The sequence below is a fragment of the Gobio gobio genome (genome assembly GCF_949357685.1).
Source record: "Gobio gobio genome assembly, chromosome: 14".
NCBI lineage: Eukaryota > Metazoa > Chordata > Actinopteri > Cypriniformes > Gobionidae > Gobio > Gobio gobio.
In genome coordinates, this window is record NC_137107.1 from 23,993,642 (window position 1) to 24,009,514 (window position 15,873).

Consider the following 15,873-nt stretch of genomic DNA (forward strand, 5'->3'; position numbering starts at 1 on the left):
AACATGTATATTCAAAAGCAAACCAAACATATGATGGAATTAACGTTTCATGTGATATCCTCATGCACAGCTGTTTTTCTATTGTAATGTCTGATCTTATAAAGCCAAGACCACGTGGAGAGACAGCAAAGATCGACTGAAATGTCAAATCAGTTAGACTATTTAAGCTTAATAACGAACTGTCTAGTGTAAATGTATCTACTTTCTAGTGTAGACTATGGCCCGGTTTCACAGACAGGGCTTAGACTAAGCCAGGATTAGGCCTTAGTTCAATTAGGACATTTAAGTAACTTTTATAAACATGCCCAAGAAAAAAACATTGCTGGTGTGCATCTTGAGACAAAACAATGCCACTGACATATTTTAAGATTTGTCAGTGCAAGATTCTTTCAGTTAAAACAGCTCAAACATGCATTTTAGTCTAGGACTAGCTTAAGCATTGTCTGTGAAACCGGGGGTAAATATACTTTAGTTAAAGTCTGGCGCATTTTTTCCCTACTGTTTTCTCATCTGTTTGCAGGTATGAAAATGTCTTTTTTTCATGCATTGGTTAACTGTGACATGACAGAAAACTGTCTTGGTTGGACGGTTGAGTGAATTTTTCCGTTTAGAATGGAAAAACAGCTTTTCCCAAAACAGGGTTGTGCACCAGAGACAAATATGGTTTGAAGTGAGAAATGATATTAGGAAGATAAAAATACAACAATAATGACAACTAGATAAAATTCTTGAAGTTCACAGTTTATTTATATACTCTTAAAACATCAGAAAACATGTACACAATATCTTCAACTGTTACTTTTTTTTCAATGGTTTTACAGCATTCTCTGACCTGCAAACAGATAGAAATAAAAGTAAAAAAGATGCTGAAATAAAACAAAGCCAACCACCAAAATAAATACCGTTTTTACTCCTTTACACAAACCTCCATCAGTCAGTCAGTGTGGTCTACCAAGCATTGTTTTTTCCTCAAGTCTTCGATCTCTACCTGCTAAGTCATACGTGGAAAGACCCAGATATCATACAGTATATTTCCCTTCTCAGATGTGTAAATAAAACTGGACAGTTTAGGATGCCGATGGGTATGCAATGCAAGGACAGAACCATGGTTAAAAGACAAGAAAAAAAGATAATGCTCATCCACACAAATAAAATCGTTGCTTCTCAGCATTGAAATAAGATCCAGGCCATTCATCTTCCAATCAGTCGGGCAAAATACATTTTGAACACGTTACATACAAATGTGTACTCCAGACCTTCAGCCCTATTATGAAAGTAGTGAAATGAGAGAAAATAAAGTTCAGGCACAACAAATAAGTTTAAAACACAGTAATCCTTAGCAAAACATTTCAGATGAGAGACAATGAATACTGGAATCGGAACAAATCACTGAACAACTAAACCAGCCAGAGGCCCATAATTATGACAAACAATCACACATAAGAACTGCTGCCTTGTGCTCCAATGCCCCACTTTGCGGCGGGACACCACAGTGGACGAGTGTTTTCATTGAATTACTTAATGGAACTCGGGTTAAGAGTTTTGCATTCCACTGTAGCTACATAAAAACGTTTAGTTCGCTTCGTGATGTGCCTAATTTAGATCAACATATGGAGCCATTAAAAATGCTCATTTGAATTAACATATGCACTCCCAAATCCATGCAAAAAACAAAGTCGGGTCGGTGGGTTGGCTGAACAACAAGAACATTTTTGCCATAATCAGATATATAAAAAGCATCTCCAAAACACAAACATGACAACGGCAGGAGGGAGCAAAACAAGTGGAGGGGAAAAAAAAGCTGTGAACAGTGCAAGTAGATTAGGGAGGAATGAGCTTGGGAAGCAGATGTTGTAGCTGCGAGGGGTTGGGAAAGAGGATGCACAGTTAGGCTGGCAGGTTTCTCCGTGTCTGAGGTGGTACTCTCTGCGTTTACAGAGTCGCTGTGCTCTCCTCACAGTGGCACTTGAGGTGACTTCGGCTTATCGGCACCTCCCCCCGTAACAGCAGCTCGACTGGCTGCAAAGCCACGGCTGGCCAAGAGCCACGCCCAGATCAACAGCCGTCTGCTCGGATCACTGAACTTGGATTAGTCGTCTCAGAACGTCTGAGAAAGATCAGCACCAATTAAGTCCCTTTTTCTACCTGAGCGAGGCACTCTACGTTACCCAACAGGGTCAACTTTTACAGTTACACAACTTAAACCATAAAAGAAAACAATTAAAGGATGGTCTAACTTGAAATCAGTTCATGTAATCTTAGGGCAATTGGACAGAGACACTGTCTAGAAACACTGTAGTGTTAGAAAATGCAGCAGGAATGATCTGACACTGTGAACCTATAACACTTCCTATGATCATCCAAAAGGAAGCATTAGCTGTGCTATGTTAGGGATCCAGACAAAGTAACAATCAACTTGTAAGGGTTGGTAATCACTTGAGAATGGGTTCAAGCAGAAATTCACACACGCCTAATTCTTCACGAAAGCTACTCAATCTCAATAAAAATCCCACTCAGAGCATTTGCTTTCATGTTTACAGGGACCTTTAACAGCAGACAGTGACCAAGAATAACCAAGTTCAAGGCAAACTGAAATATTGTGGCCACTCAAGAACCTTTTCCTACAAATCTCTGTCATCCGTTTTCCATAATAATAAAAGTATGATGATATGACAAGATCAAAAGACTGGTTACATAGGGGGCAAACATTAGATACTTGACATGAAAACCATTCAATTCAATCCCCTTCTCTTGCCTTCTCAACAAAAATAAATTAGTCCTGGTTGCCTGGCTGACATTTTTCTGTTTCACTCTGGAAGCTGACTGGGTACAGCAAAGTTTGAGAGGTGTCAGAAGGGGTACAGGGCCAGCTCGGGTGCCTGTTTTGCCTACCTTACCGAGGCATATCACCTCACGTCTCAAACTGAGTTAGCAAGGCTCGGACCTCAGGAGTGAGCTGCTTGGCAGCCTTGGCAGCCTCAGTGATGGCTTTACGATACAGGCCCTTTCTCTTCTTGTCAAAGCGAGACTGGAAGTTTTCTAGAAACGGGGCAAGCTGAGTAATGGCCAGGAAGGAAGTGGTGGGCGACCCAAACCAAGAGACCCGGGCCTCCTGCCTGACTAAGAGCCCATTATCTTTGCGACTCACTGTGATGGCTAGGATGCGGGCGGGCCACCAGGGGAAGCCAAGGATTTTGGCCCAAACAATGTCCCCGACACAAATTGTCCTGCCATCCAGGGCAACGCACTTTGTGACGTTTTTGGAAAAGACGGCAGCTTTGAGGGATTTACTGCGCTTTTTGTCGTCCTTAGGAGCAGAGGGAGAGGCAGAGGCAAAAGCGGAGGATGTGCCAGGGGCAGGGGCCGAACGCAAATCACCAGGAGGGGGGAAGTCAAACGTTTCGGTAGAGCTACACTCAGAGTTTGATGACTTTAAGTCATCTGCACTATCGATGCTGCACATGGAGGTACTAGAGGAGTCGGGCTGCCTGGGGTTAAGGGTCATGTAGACCACTAGGTTACCAGCCTTGCTCCCACGCGTCTCCCGCTTTTCCTCCCGCCCCTCCTGTTCCTCTGTCTCAGCCTGGGGTTCCCTGTATTCCGGAGCTGGGAGGGGATCGGGCTGTGCCTGGCTGAGAAGGGACTCAATCGGTTTGTCTGGCTTCTGGGGCTCTACAGCTGTGGCGACTTGGCTAGCAGAGCAGGAGGAGGAGGAGGAGCGTGTGGAGGTGCAGCGGGGCACGGCTGGCTTAGGCAGTGGTAAACGGCCCCCTCCCGGCACTTTCTCCAAGCAAGGCGGCTTACATGAGGAAGAATCGTTTTCTTCATTACGGTACCTTTGGGGCTTGATGCGCATCCTGGGTGGCAGGGGGTTGGAACCTGGACCTCCACTAATCTGCTGCAATCGCCGGGTGAAGTGGACCTTCTGGTGAGCTTCCTGGAGGGCTGCAGCCCTGGTTATGGCCTTGGTGTTCCCGCTACTGCCTGTGTCTGTCTCTTTCTGTCTTCTCTGAGCCTTGGCCATCTTCAGCACCTCTCGTGCTTTGGAGTGGTCAACATTTTTGCTCTGAAGCACTTTTTTGGCATTGAGTTGCACTCGAGAGTTGGCCGAGGATGTTGTTGTTGTAGTGGACACCCCCTTTACCATTTTGTTCCCAGCAGCTGCACCTTTGACCTGACTGTGGCCCAGAGAAGAGGCGGTGGATGATGACACCCGTATGGCTGAACCCTGCCGTTTGGGCCCATCAGTACTACGGCCCTTCTCTTCAGAACGTGGATCACTACGGGGCCGCTTACCAGCAGCTGCCGTTGCGTTGTCATTTCGCCGTCTTTTGGCATCATCACTCCGGCAGTCTGAAATGGGGCCTCTGCGTGTCTCACGCTTGTCCCCTTGCACCACAGCCCCTTTACATTTATCACACAGAACTTGTCTTGGTCGGAGCTTGATGGCATTCATTATAGAAGTGGGCTCCTCTCGATACAGCCTACGTTTGGGCCGCTTGATTTTGCGGGGTAGAGGCTGAGGTAACGACTGGTTGTAGGTGTCCCTGATGAACAATGGAGGTGGATAAGGGGCCCCCTCCTGAAACAGAGGAGGTGGTTTTGAGGTCCATGGGTTAGGTTGAGGGTTGGGACAGGGCTGGGGTGCTGCAGGAGTCTCAGCAGAGTCCTTCAGAGGGGCATCCGGAGCATCCACAGGATCCTTAATTGGGGCATCACTAGGTCCTTGAGCAACACCCTTATCAGTCTCTGACTGGAATGCTTCCGTCTTCAGCTGCATAGATTCTGGCTTGTCCTTATACTCTCTCTTGGGATACACAGTTATAGGAATCCCATAAGGTCCAAACCTGAGGTACAGAGGATAAGAAAAGACACTAAGGTTAAACTGAACAGAACAATGAGGTTGGGGTCTAATCCCCATTTCCTCAAATCTAAACAAAAATAACAAGATTACTACTACTAGATTATGGATACTAACATGCAACAATAAAATGTAGCAGAGTTGTTTGTTCAGTCATAGAATTGAAGAGTTACTCTGAGGTCTTGAACCATTACATTCATGGTCTAGTCTCCCTTTGTAATTTTGCTGTTACTCTGGAGGGTTTTAAATCATTATTTTGCAAAAAAAATGTTAAGCAGTCAGTCACACTATTGTTTTGGTTTCATTTAAATTGTATATATCTTCACAAGACTTGGATTAAACTACTTATTCAATATACATTTGTTTTAAAATGCCTTTTCAGTTTTGGTTTTCAATAGAGGGACAAAAACCTTAGGTTTCACAAAAAATACGTCTGTATTCATGACTTCAGACAAGAAGAATGATGATTAATTGACAAAGCAAGAGTACAACAACAAAAATACATAAATAAAATAAAACATGCACGAGAGGATAACATGCCACTTCAGCTGCATATACAATGTGGGCCAAGAAGAACTTACTCTACAATTAAAATGAATATTCTGCTAACCATACAGCTTATTTCAGAAGTAAATCGCCACCTGTCTATCTGTATCACAATGTAAAAACGCTCTAACGAATTTGACAAAATGCAATTGATTTTGATACTTTGGTGGTGTAGAATAAGAATGTAAAAAACTGACATCGAAGTACTGTCCCTTAAAAAATGTGTTGAGTCTGTGATCGTTTGAATGTCAGAGAACATTGTTCCTGACTTACAATAACTAATGTTTTAGGAAGGAGTAATTCGACAATCATGAGATATGCTTTTCTTCCATTAGAAGTTTCATCCAGAACCTGGGAATGACCTAACATTGAAAAATGCAAATGAAAATAGCCCTTAGAGCGCAAGCTAAAAATAAATCGGACAGTATGTCTGGCAAACCACTTCAACGCCATGACACTGACTGTGTTCAGTTTATGTACTGTGGTTATTACATCACAGCGGAAAAAGTGGGACCTTCGGAAGGAAATTATTCCACAACAGGGCATTAGTTATTTTTAACCAACTATTGAGTGAATATCCATCTTTCCATCCATCCATGTCTATTTTGTGTCACCACTCCAAAACATGAGCAATTACACTGAACCCATTAAAGACAAAATGGAAATTGAAGAGAGGAAGTTTTTCCCCACACTCTCACAGATGGCCCTACTCACAGGAAGCATGAAATTAGCTGAGCTAGTGACACTTTCTCAATTAAAAACATATTTTTGCTTCTGTTTGAGATTCGGAGCAGCAACATATATCATCATTAACATGTTAGAGCACAAAATACCAATGGTGGGGGCCTTAAACGAATACTAAGACTTAAATTAAGTTAAGCTTCAATAGCAGCATCTGCGATATGCTGTGAAGTACAGAACTTGATTTCATTTCATCCCATAGTTTGTACAAATAAAAAACAAGCATGTACATATGGAAGTCTTAAGCTTAACTTTTAAATTCAGAAATTTCCTTTAAAATAGTGGTCTGCCATGTCCGGGTTCCCCCAAACACCCCTGGGGGTTCGTGAAGGAACTGAAGGGGGTTTGTGAGTTGGTGAAATGATAATTATAGTGAATGCAAGTAATTTATATTTCTATAGCACCTTTCTAGAGCAACGTCACAAAGTGCTTTACATCCAAACATAAAAAGGAAATCAAAATAAGTGACAGACAATCAGATAAAAGAGTAATACAGAATAATTTACACAAAAGCAGGTTTACCCAAATTAATTTTTAGCTGCTTTTTAAAAGTGTACTGTAAAATTAAAATAAATAAATGCTAAATGTGGCTGCATGATAATCATGATATTGGAGGACGAAACAGTGTGGTAATCAAAGCAAATGCAAACTATGTATTTAAACAACTGTATAGTCTGATGTGCTGCGTGTTTTAAAGTGAAGGGAGGACAGCTCATGCCCTGGTGTTTTCGGCTTGGTTCACAGTTAGCTCGTATATATGTAGAATGCAACGTGCACTTGGTTTACTTTATTAACACAATCACATAATATACAACATGTTTATGGACAAAAGTTTAAAGCATTTCACTAGTTTTCTACCAATATAAAATCTTGAGCGTTTTAAATTTGAATGTGAAGAATTTAAGACGGGGTGGCCCATCCTGGAGATCTACCATCCTAGAGAATTCAGATCCAGCCCTGATCCAACACACCTTTCTGTAATTATCAAGTGCTCCTGAAGATCTTACTTAGCTGGTTCATTTGTGTTTGATCAGGTATGGAGCTGAACTTTGCAGGAAGGTAGACCTCCAGGAACATGATTGGGCACCCCTGATTTAAGACATAAATATTATTATTGTAACTTGTAGTGTAAAATCATTATTGTTATTATTATTTACTTTTTGTTTTACAGTACAAATGCAATTCACACAGTAATATTGTTCTGTCTTCATTTTTAGTTAGTTAAAACAATTATTATTATTCAATTTCATTGGGTTACTGCATACACTTTAAAGTCAATCTACAATCAGTTAATCCATTTACTTGCATGAGACCATTAAACGACATCACTGAATTGAGAACGTTCGAATGAGTCGTTAAATTATCAAAATAATAACTCAATGGGTATTTAAAGTAAATATTTTACGCCTATGAGGTTCCCGCTGACAAAAAATATTGGGGAAATCTTGGTCTATGTCAGCGATGTTAGGCATCTTTGGGATATGCCCACAGCATCATTTCAATTCTAAAAAAAACCCACCATCGCTTTCTTAAACCAATATGGCCTGATGTGTAATTATTAATTGGTTAATATGGTCTATCAGCGTAGAGAAATCTTCCATAATTTTCAGCTGATGTAATAACTTCCTAACAATGTTGCTGGACAGGTTCTTCAGGACACCTTCTCTACACATTCAGCAACATCACAAGAATGTTTCATGTCGATTTATCTCAAGTGAGAACTGAACTGAGAGACTGGAGATCCCACAGCAGGCCACATGGATAGCACTATAAATTGGGCACAGCTATGATTCATATCTGACACTGAGAGAAAATGTGTGAACAAGGGTGTTGAGACAGACAAACTGTGGGAGCAATTTGTAGGGTGTTAATCACCAGCATAACACTGTCTCCCCCCTTGGTTATGATGATCTTGTCTCCGTAGTTACATGTCTGAATATGGGTAGCTGACATGAAAATAAGTGATAGTACTGTCTTGCAATAATAGACTTCAACACTGTTTTTGTTCAAGCTTGTATATTATGTCATTTTTATGACCTTGAATACTTTGTAAATCAATTTATCACCAATAATACAGCAAAAAAAAAATGCCATCTATCACCAGCCACACCAGTGAAAATAATAGTAAAATAAAAAATAATTTCACTTTTCCATATGTACAATAGTAAATATAAATACAGTTTAATTTATTAAACTGGAGGACATTTTAAGAGAAAAAAAATAAGTGAAAAGCAATGAAATAGGACAGAAAAAAACAATAAGATACACTCTTAATGTTATAATAACTCATACACTTCAAACTATACTGAGAGTTTACTTTAAACTATAAAAATCGTTTATAACCTAAAATGTAAAGATAACGATGCTCTTAACTCCATCTTACTGACAGCTACCTACGAAAGCCAACTTTGCTGGCTGTATAAGTGGACAAATTATTTGGGTAAATACCGTGTTGTTTACCTTTTCGAAAGGTCCATGAGTACCCCGGAGAAGAGCTTCTCGCCTAAGCGAAACGACACCACGAGCGCATCGTCGATGATGTGATCCAGCGAGACTCGAACCTCGGATCCGGGCACCAGGCGCTCCGCCGGCTCGGGTGGGTCTTTCGTTTCCGACTCCCTCTCGGGTTCACTGAGGTCCGTTTTGAAGCTCTGATGATGAAGAGGATGCGAGCGCACTTCTTTTGACTCTAACGTTACCGATGAGATGAGCGACTGATCCACCACCGCTGGAAGTTCTGGAGAGTCCTTGCTGGAAACAGTAGAAAAGTCACTAATGCAGCTCTGACCCACCGATTCTCCCAGCGAGGTCTCCTCTGCGTTGAACAGAGAGTCCAGGTGATCTGCGGGGTGCGGGATGTCATGGAAAGCGTCCTCGTGAGATTTGAGTTCAGACCCGAGAGCATCGCTTGCGGGCTCGGGCTCCGGGTCAGGCTGCGTGAAGCCTATGAGTTCACACTCCAGATCGGTAGGATGGCTTAACACGGGATTGGAGTCGTATTCGACAGCCAGAGGCGGTCCAGTTTCAGGCTCCGACGGAACCTGAGAGGGAAGGGAATGCAAGAAGACCACGGAGGGCTGGGAGTCGGAGATGGAGCTGGGGAGCAAACGGCAGGGGCTGGATTCGAGAGGACTGACCTCGTTAGCAGCCGCCACCTTCGGCGAGAAGGATCCCCCGAAATCAGAAACGTCTGTACACCTGTAGTCCATACGCACGGGTTGCTCGGCTGTGTCCAAGCGGCCCCAGGAACCCCCCGTTTCGGTGCGTTCACCGTCCGCATGGGCAGCGAGGGCTTTTCCCGCGGCTTGAAGGTCCGGCCTTCTGATTTCCATTTGGACCTGGCTGCATTCCTGAACTGCATCCACATCCTCTGGTTGGTGACAAAGCTTAATTTCCGGGACGGAGTGTGCCTCTAGGTCGACCACATGTTCTCCTGGCTCGGGTTCGTATTCCACCCCGTCCCCCGCTGTTGTTGATGCCGCAGCAGCTCCTGGCTCCGCAGCCACGGCCGCCATTTTCTTTCCGCTTTGCAACTACTACTTGGCCCTCTCCTCCTGATAGGTTAGAGCCCGCCCACTTACAACTACTGACACTTCCCATTAGCTGCTTCAACGTGCAGTTGTTATTAATTGGCTCAGGTTCTTGTCGTTCAAAGGAAATCCCTGGAAACACTGTTGTGATTGGCTTCTATTATGTCAATATACTTTATTATGGGGATACAACTTTGGTACCACCAGGGGCGATGTCGAGTTGTATATTTACGTCAGGGTTTGTTGGTGTGGTCCATTTGTTATATTATTCCAAACGTTGCAGTTATTGTAAGCCAGTGTCGTTATTGTTAAATACAAATAATAACAATCGTTTTCGGTAATTTAAATAAATAAAATAGAATAGAAATATGGTCCCAGCTCTTTTATATATATATATATATAATTAAAATTAAAACTAACTAACCAACAAATATTTTATGAAAATATTAAAAGTAGTAGGCTATTAATAAATAGCCGGCTAGGCTTTAAATAATACGGTTGCCAAAATGTTGAGTTTCAATACATTTAATGTATCATCATTACTCATAATAACAATGCAATATGAGGGAAACACCCTCAGAAAACAGATTTCACATTTATATAACATTTTTTGAAAAATGGTTCATGAAATTTATATGATTTCACTTGTAAAGTGTATTTAGTGAGCTAAAGGGTGGTTCTGTTTCACAATAAACTTGAATTCAAAAACATTTTTAAGTGACCCGTGTGCACCAGCGCTATCTGCGTAGTTCTCAGAAGCTAACTTTTGCATATTTGATAAGCTCATCTAAACCAGCGGCTACATGTCATTGTATAGTCAATGACCTACTGATCACTGACCTTTCACTTTTCATTATGGTCAGCGGCAAGGAGTTATACTGAAAATATAAACACACACACACACATTATTCACACGCTATATATGCAATATGAAAAAAAATCCATTCACTGTAGCATTGTTAGCTTAGTTAGCTGTTTATTAGTAGGCTAGGGGGAAAGTGGGGTGAGTTGTGCCAGTTTTTACTCAAAGTGACTTTAAAGTGAGGCCATGACAGTAATGTCTTCAACTTAAGAATGTACATATATTTCAGAATGTGGTGCATCCCTGAGAACAACAACTTTGGATCTGAAATAAATTGTTTCAGAAATATAGCTTTTGGGAAAAAAGTGGTCTCGTGGCACAACTTGCCGCTGGTGAGGGGGAAGTTGTGCCATTGGGGAGAATATGTTAGGGTAAATTGTGCCAGTGATTTCTGAAGTAAAACAATTTTAATTTTATGAACTGTAATGCTATATGAAAGCAAGACAAATTCAATACAAAATTACTAATTTAAGGTTTATTTAGATATTGTCACTCTATTAAACTGTTGGAATAAGTCATATTTTGTAGTTGGGGAAAACACAAAAAACTTAAATACACAATATATGATAATTGTGAATCATTTCAGGCAAAAAGACTTTGGCAATAAATGCCTGTTGGCATACATAGAAAGCTGCCTGTCAAATATGTAACATATAAGAATAAAGTGAGGCTCATTTCTAAACATCCTATTGTGACATAGGCCTCTTAAAAACGGAATAAAATTTATTTTTATTAACAAAACTGAAACCAGTGTTAGCTAAATTAAACAAATGGCAGGTGAGTCAAACACTGATGAGGCATGCCCATCTCCTCGCTTCTCCAGATTATCCCCTGTGGGTATGTAGATCTAGGTGGTCTGGATCTGGCCTTACTACTTACACTTGTCAATGCTGCAGGGGAATATAAACTTCTGCTCTCTTCTGGCTGTACCACCAAGTTTTTGGGGTATGGGTAGTTTCTTGAGCACATCACCTCTAAGGATGACTCCTTCATCGTTTTCTTTAAATGTAAAGATGGGCTTTCCATCTACAGACTTCTTCAGGCACAACTTAACCCAGGCCCTTTGGCACAAATCACCCCAGACCCACAAGTTTGAAAAACTAGCATGATCCAGCAGTTAAGAGCTAACATCATGCTAACTGTATAGACTCATTGTGTAGCCTGCTAAAGCACTAAAACATGTGTGAAATATTTTCAAACTTGTCTATAATTGTTCAGACGCTACAATCAAAAAACCTTGATCAGAGAAATTTTACTTTTAAAGGAAAAAAACAGTTTTTTTTAGCTAAAATGTGCTAACCTCTCATGCCACGTGTCTCCCTTCTTTAGAGGATGAGTAAAATGGATGGCTTTTCAAAATTATGTGGTCACATGACCAATTTCTTATGGTTTTCCAGAAACAATAGGTGGAACTACTTCCCCCCTGGCACAAATCACCCCACTCTCCCCCTACTTATATTAATGCTTTATTCTGCATGACCACCCCTACACCCCTTAATCCTAACTTACTTACTATTAATAAGCAGTAAATTGGGAGCTTATTGAGGCAAAAGTCGTAATTAATAGTGAATTTGTGTTCTCCATACTAAAGTGTTACCAAATATTATACTAATTATTTGATAAATGTTCTGATTTCACAAAGAAAGAAACTGTAGGCAATCAGATTTCTTTGCTGAAGTGATTTGTCACCATTGTTTCAACATGACACATTTATTGCCGAACCTAGAGGGACATTTCAAGAAGAGAGGTGGTATTATAAAAGTTTATGTTTCACTATGGTTTTTATTTATTAAACTGTTCACTTGTTGAATATATTGTGTAAGGCGAAGTTTAACGAGTGTTTTGCAATCAAACTATATAATGTAGGCTAAGTGAAATGCTCTTTATGACAACACAATCCTGTCCTTTAACCAGTCGGTTATAGCAGCTTTCCTAATCTATTCAAACTACTTTTACTGCTAAATTGCAGTTCATCCTAAATAATTATATATAGGCCTATATATTTTTATAAGGAAAAAAAAACCTCCTTGCAGAACTATCCCATGATAGTCCTCAACTTCACTGATAATATCTCATCATCAAATGACCTTTGATGCTTCAAAGAAATCTCTAAATCCAGACAAATGTCGCACCATGCCGTGTTCCACAAGAATCAATGTGTGCTTTCAGAGGTGAGAGCTTGCAGCTAGCACTGGAAGTGAAAAAGAGAGCTCATCCCGTTCTGATCCTGCTTTTATCTCTCTTCGGCTCATCATTCTGCTAGATCTGTGTGTGGTGGAGATCTTTGAAGCTGAAATGTATCTGTAAATCTCAACAAACGACTTGAGAAAAAAAAATTAACTTTAAGGCCAAGGGCAAGGGAGATGATGCAACGAAAGCTGTATTCTATGAGAAACTAGCAGTGGTTCATGTGCTGAAGGGCATTGACCTGTCTTTCCCTCCTTTTAAACTTCCAGACCGTTTTATGACAATTTATCTGATATTCCAGCATTTTGATTGATGAATTTCAGTTGCTTGAAAGGATAGTCCACCTAGAAATAATTCTAGTTCCAGAACTGAACGACTTTCTGTCTTCTATGGAAACATAAAAGAATATATATTTTTTGAAGAACATTGGAAACCAAACACTGGAGCCCATTGACTTCCATTCAAAATGTCTTCTTTGATGTTCCACAGAAGGAAGAAAGTCATGCCGTTTTGGAACGACATGAGGTTGAATTTTCATCTTTGTGTGGAGTATGCCATCCTCAAATGGAAAAGAGGATTGGATATTCACTGTAGGGAACAGCGTACCCTGATGTTTTTCTCTCAGTTTTCTAAATGAATGAAAGGTTTGTGTAGCTATGAATCATTATCTACTGGAACATATAGTTCAGTCGGACATAAAAGCTTTCTTTCCTTTCAAAAGCAAGGTCAAAGCAGATGGCCTTCAAGCTTCAGACTTGACAGCTGTAAACTAAAACCTATTTCGTAGCTGGTTGAGATACTATAGTAGTCTGCAAAAATGGGAGATATTGCTATGAGACTCCCATTAATCATCTATTTGTCATTTATATTGACCACATAGAAGACAAATGCTATTTCCATTATATCCAATGTTACATCAAACTCCAGACTTATATGCTGTACTGGCAACGATTTTAAGCGTGAAGTCACCGATTTTCCTTCATTGCCCATGTATGGTACATCATTGCTACCCAGGTAACCAGCCGTGCGGTCATGCACTTGATGACTTGCTCTTTTGTGAGGCCATTGTAAAAGTTTATGGCTTGGTTATGATGATGGTGTGCCCATAATTTCATGAAAAAGAGGCAGAGTTGAAGAGCGGTAGGGTATATAAGTGCAGGACACTCGACCCATCAGTACCTCAGCTCTCAGCTCAATCTTCCTCTCCACTCAGCAATCAACACCCAAAACATGGCTTTCAACGGAAAGTGGGAAACCGAATCTCAGGATGGATATGAAGAGTTCTGCAAACTGATTGGTAAGCTCATTCTTTTCAAACAAATATTTTTTGCTCTGTTGGTGGTAACGCCAGTAGAAGAGTTACTACTCCAAAAATTCACAAATTGCTTCTGCAAAATAACTTCTGGCCGCACTTTCATCCACTTAATCACAGGTTGCTCTAGTTTAGACTGTCCTTGTACCATTGGTTTGGACTAGAACACGTTGTCCTACATATCCTGGTGTGTTTGCATATCATTTGTAAGCATGTCTTAAGGTTGTTAGGCCTATGTCACCCAAAATATAAAGGTTCTTTATGGGACTTTATGGAACTTTTACCTGCCATGGAAATTTTCCATAGCGTAAAAGGTTTTTTATACTGGAAAAAGGTAACTTAGGATATTCAAATGTTCTTTTACAAAGGGAACAATTCTTTGGGGAACCCACAATTGTTCATGGCATGTGAAAATCCCTTTTTGGAACCTTTATTTTCAAGAGTGTAAATTTAAATTTAAATATATGTGTGTGCATATTTACATTTATTATATCTTACTCTTAAAAATGCTTTGAGAAATCAAGCCCCACCTCCTTTATTAGTTTCATTTTATTTTAATATAACTCTGTCCCCTGATAAGAGCGGTCTTCTTAAGTGTTTATTGTTACAAATTAGTAAACTCAATAAAAAGTTAGATAGTAAAAACTGAGCTACTCTAAATTATGATCGCTCTTATACACCTCAGGTATCCCCGATGATGTCATCTCGAAGGGCCGTGACTTCAAGCTTGTGACAGAGGTCGTTCAGAACGGAGATGAGTACTCATGGATCCAGTACTACCCAAATAACCACGTTGTGAACAACAAATTCATTGTTGGCAAAGAGAGTGACATGGAGACTGTTGGAGGGAAAAAATTTAAGGTATGACATAGGAAGTTCTTACATGCACATATGAGAGATTGGAGTGAAGCTTCTGAATATGATTGTGTATCTCCAACTTCAGTGAGATTCATAAATGCTTCATCTGATTCATTATGTCCTCACCAGGGCATTGTCTCCATGGAAGGGGGCAAGCTGGCCATCAGTTTCCCCAAGTACCACCATACATCTGAGATCAGCGGCGGAAAGCTGGTGGAGGTGAGATATTGTCATTTTTGACATTGTGAAATCATATATCATTCTTGTAAAGTAGCTAAAATCCCCTTGCTTTACTTTACAGACCTCCACAGCAACTAGTGCCACGGGTCCGGTTGTTTTTGTACGTACAAGCAAGAAGATCTAACTCCATTATTGGGATAAATGACCATGTTCTGCTCTGACCTTCAATTAACTTTAATAAAGTGTACGAGATAAACTGACAAATGTCTGATCTTTCCACTTCATCCGTCTAGTGATGAAATGATGAACTGAGCATCTAATAATGTCTCATTATAAAGAGGTGGACCGTCTAATCAAATTAGAATGATGGCTGGCAGCATGACCACCACTGGAGGGCAGTCCACGCTTAAATCCTGCATGAACCCCAGAGGGAGTTCTCTAACAAAGACATAAGCATTCATTTTTAATAAATAAATATTGTTCTATAGAAATCCTTTCTTCAAAGTGAATTTCAAATAAATTGGATCTTAATTTTAATCAATATTTCATCAACCAATTGCCTGGATTTAATACCAAGAAGTGCATAACAAACCCACTACTATGTTTCCGCAGCCTTTGAGGCAGAAACAATACGACTTTCTGTTTTAATACATTTCTTGAATACATGTCTCAATCACAGTAGGCCTATAGATAGTAATGAGGTTTGTGGCCTTAAAGCAATAGTCTATATTTTATAAAGTCAGAGGCTATACATAAACGTGATGTTACTATAAATAGTGCTGAATTACAGAGCTGG

At 40.4% G+C, this 15,873-nt stretch overlaps 2 protein-coding genes across 3 annotated transcripts; one reads left to right on the forward strand and one right to left on the reverse strand.

The window, feature by feature from the left end:
* Positions 1-721: 721 nt before the first annotated feature.
* pwwp2a (PWWP domain containing 2A) lies at positions 722-9,700 on the reverse strand. 2 transcript variants are annotated; one of them, XR_013817940.1, is made up of 3 exons: positions 8,609-9,700; positions 926-4,847; positions 722-832 (listed from the first exon to the last, which is right to left on the reverse strand). XR_013817940.1 is itself a non-coding variant. In XM_079835417.1 (2 exons), exons 1-2 carry the CDS (start codon positions 9,661-9,663, stop codon positions 2,912-2,914), a joined length of 2,991 nt encoding a protein of 996 aa, XP_079691543.1. In that variant the 5' UTR covers positions 9,664-9,700; the 3' UTR covers positions 722-2,911. The 2 variants fall into 2 exon arrangements, 1 of the variants encoding a protein (XP_079691543.1); XM_079835417.1 differs by having other exon boundaries at positions 722-4,847.
* A 2,663-nt stretch (positions 9,701-12,363) lies between these two features.
* On the forward strand, positions 12,364-15,338 carry fabp6 (fatty acid binding protein 6, ileal (gastrotropin)). Its single transcript, XM_079835419.1, has 4 exons — positions 12,364-14,024; positions 14,725-14,900; positions 15,027-15,116; positions 15,199-15,338. Exons 1-4 carry the CDS (start codon positions 13,958-13,960, stop codon positions 15,259-15,261), a joined length of 396 nt encoding a protein of 131 aa, XP_079691545.1. The 5' UTR covers positions 12,364-13,957; the 3' UTR covers positions 15,262-15,338.
* Positions 15,339-15,873: the final 535 nt, after the last annotated feature.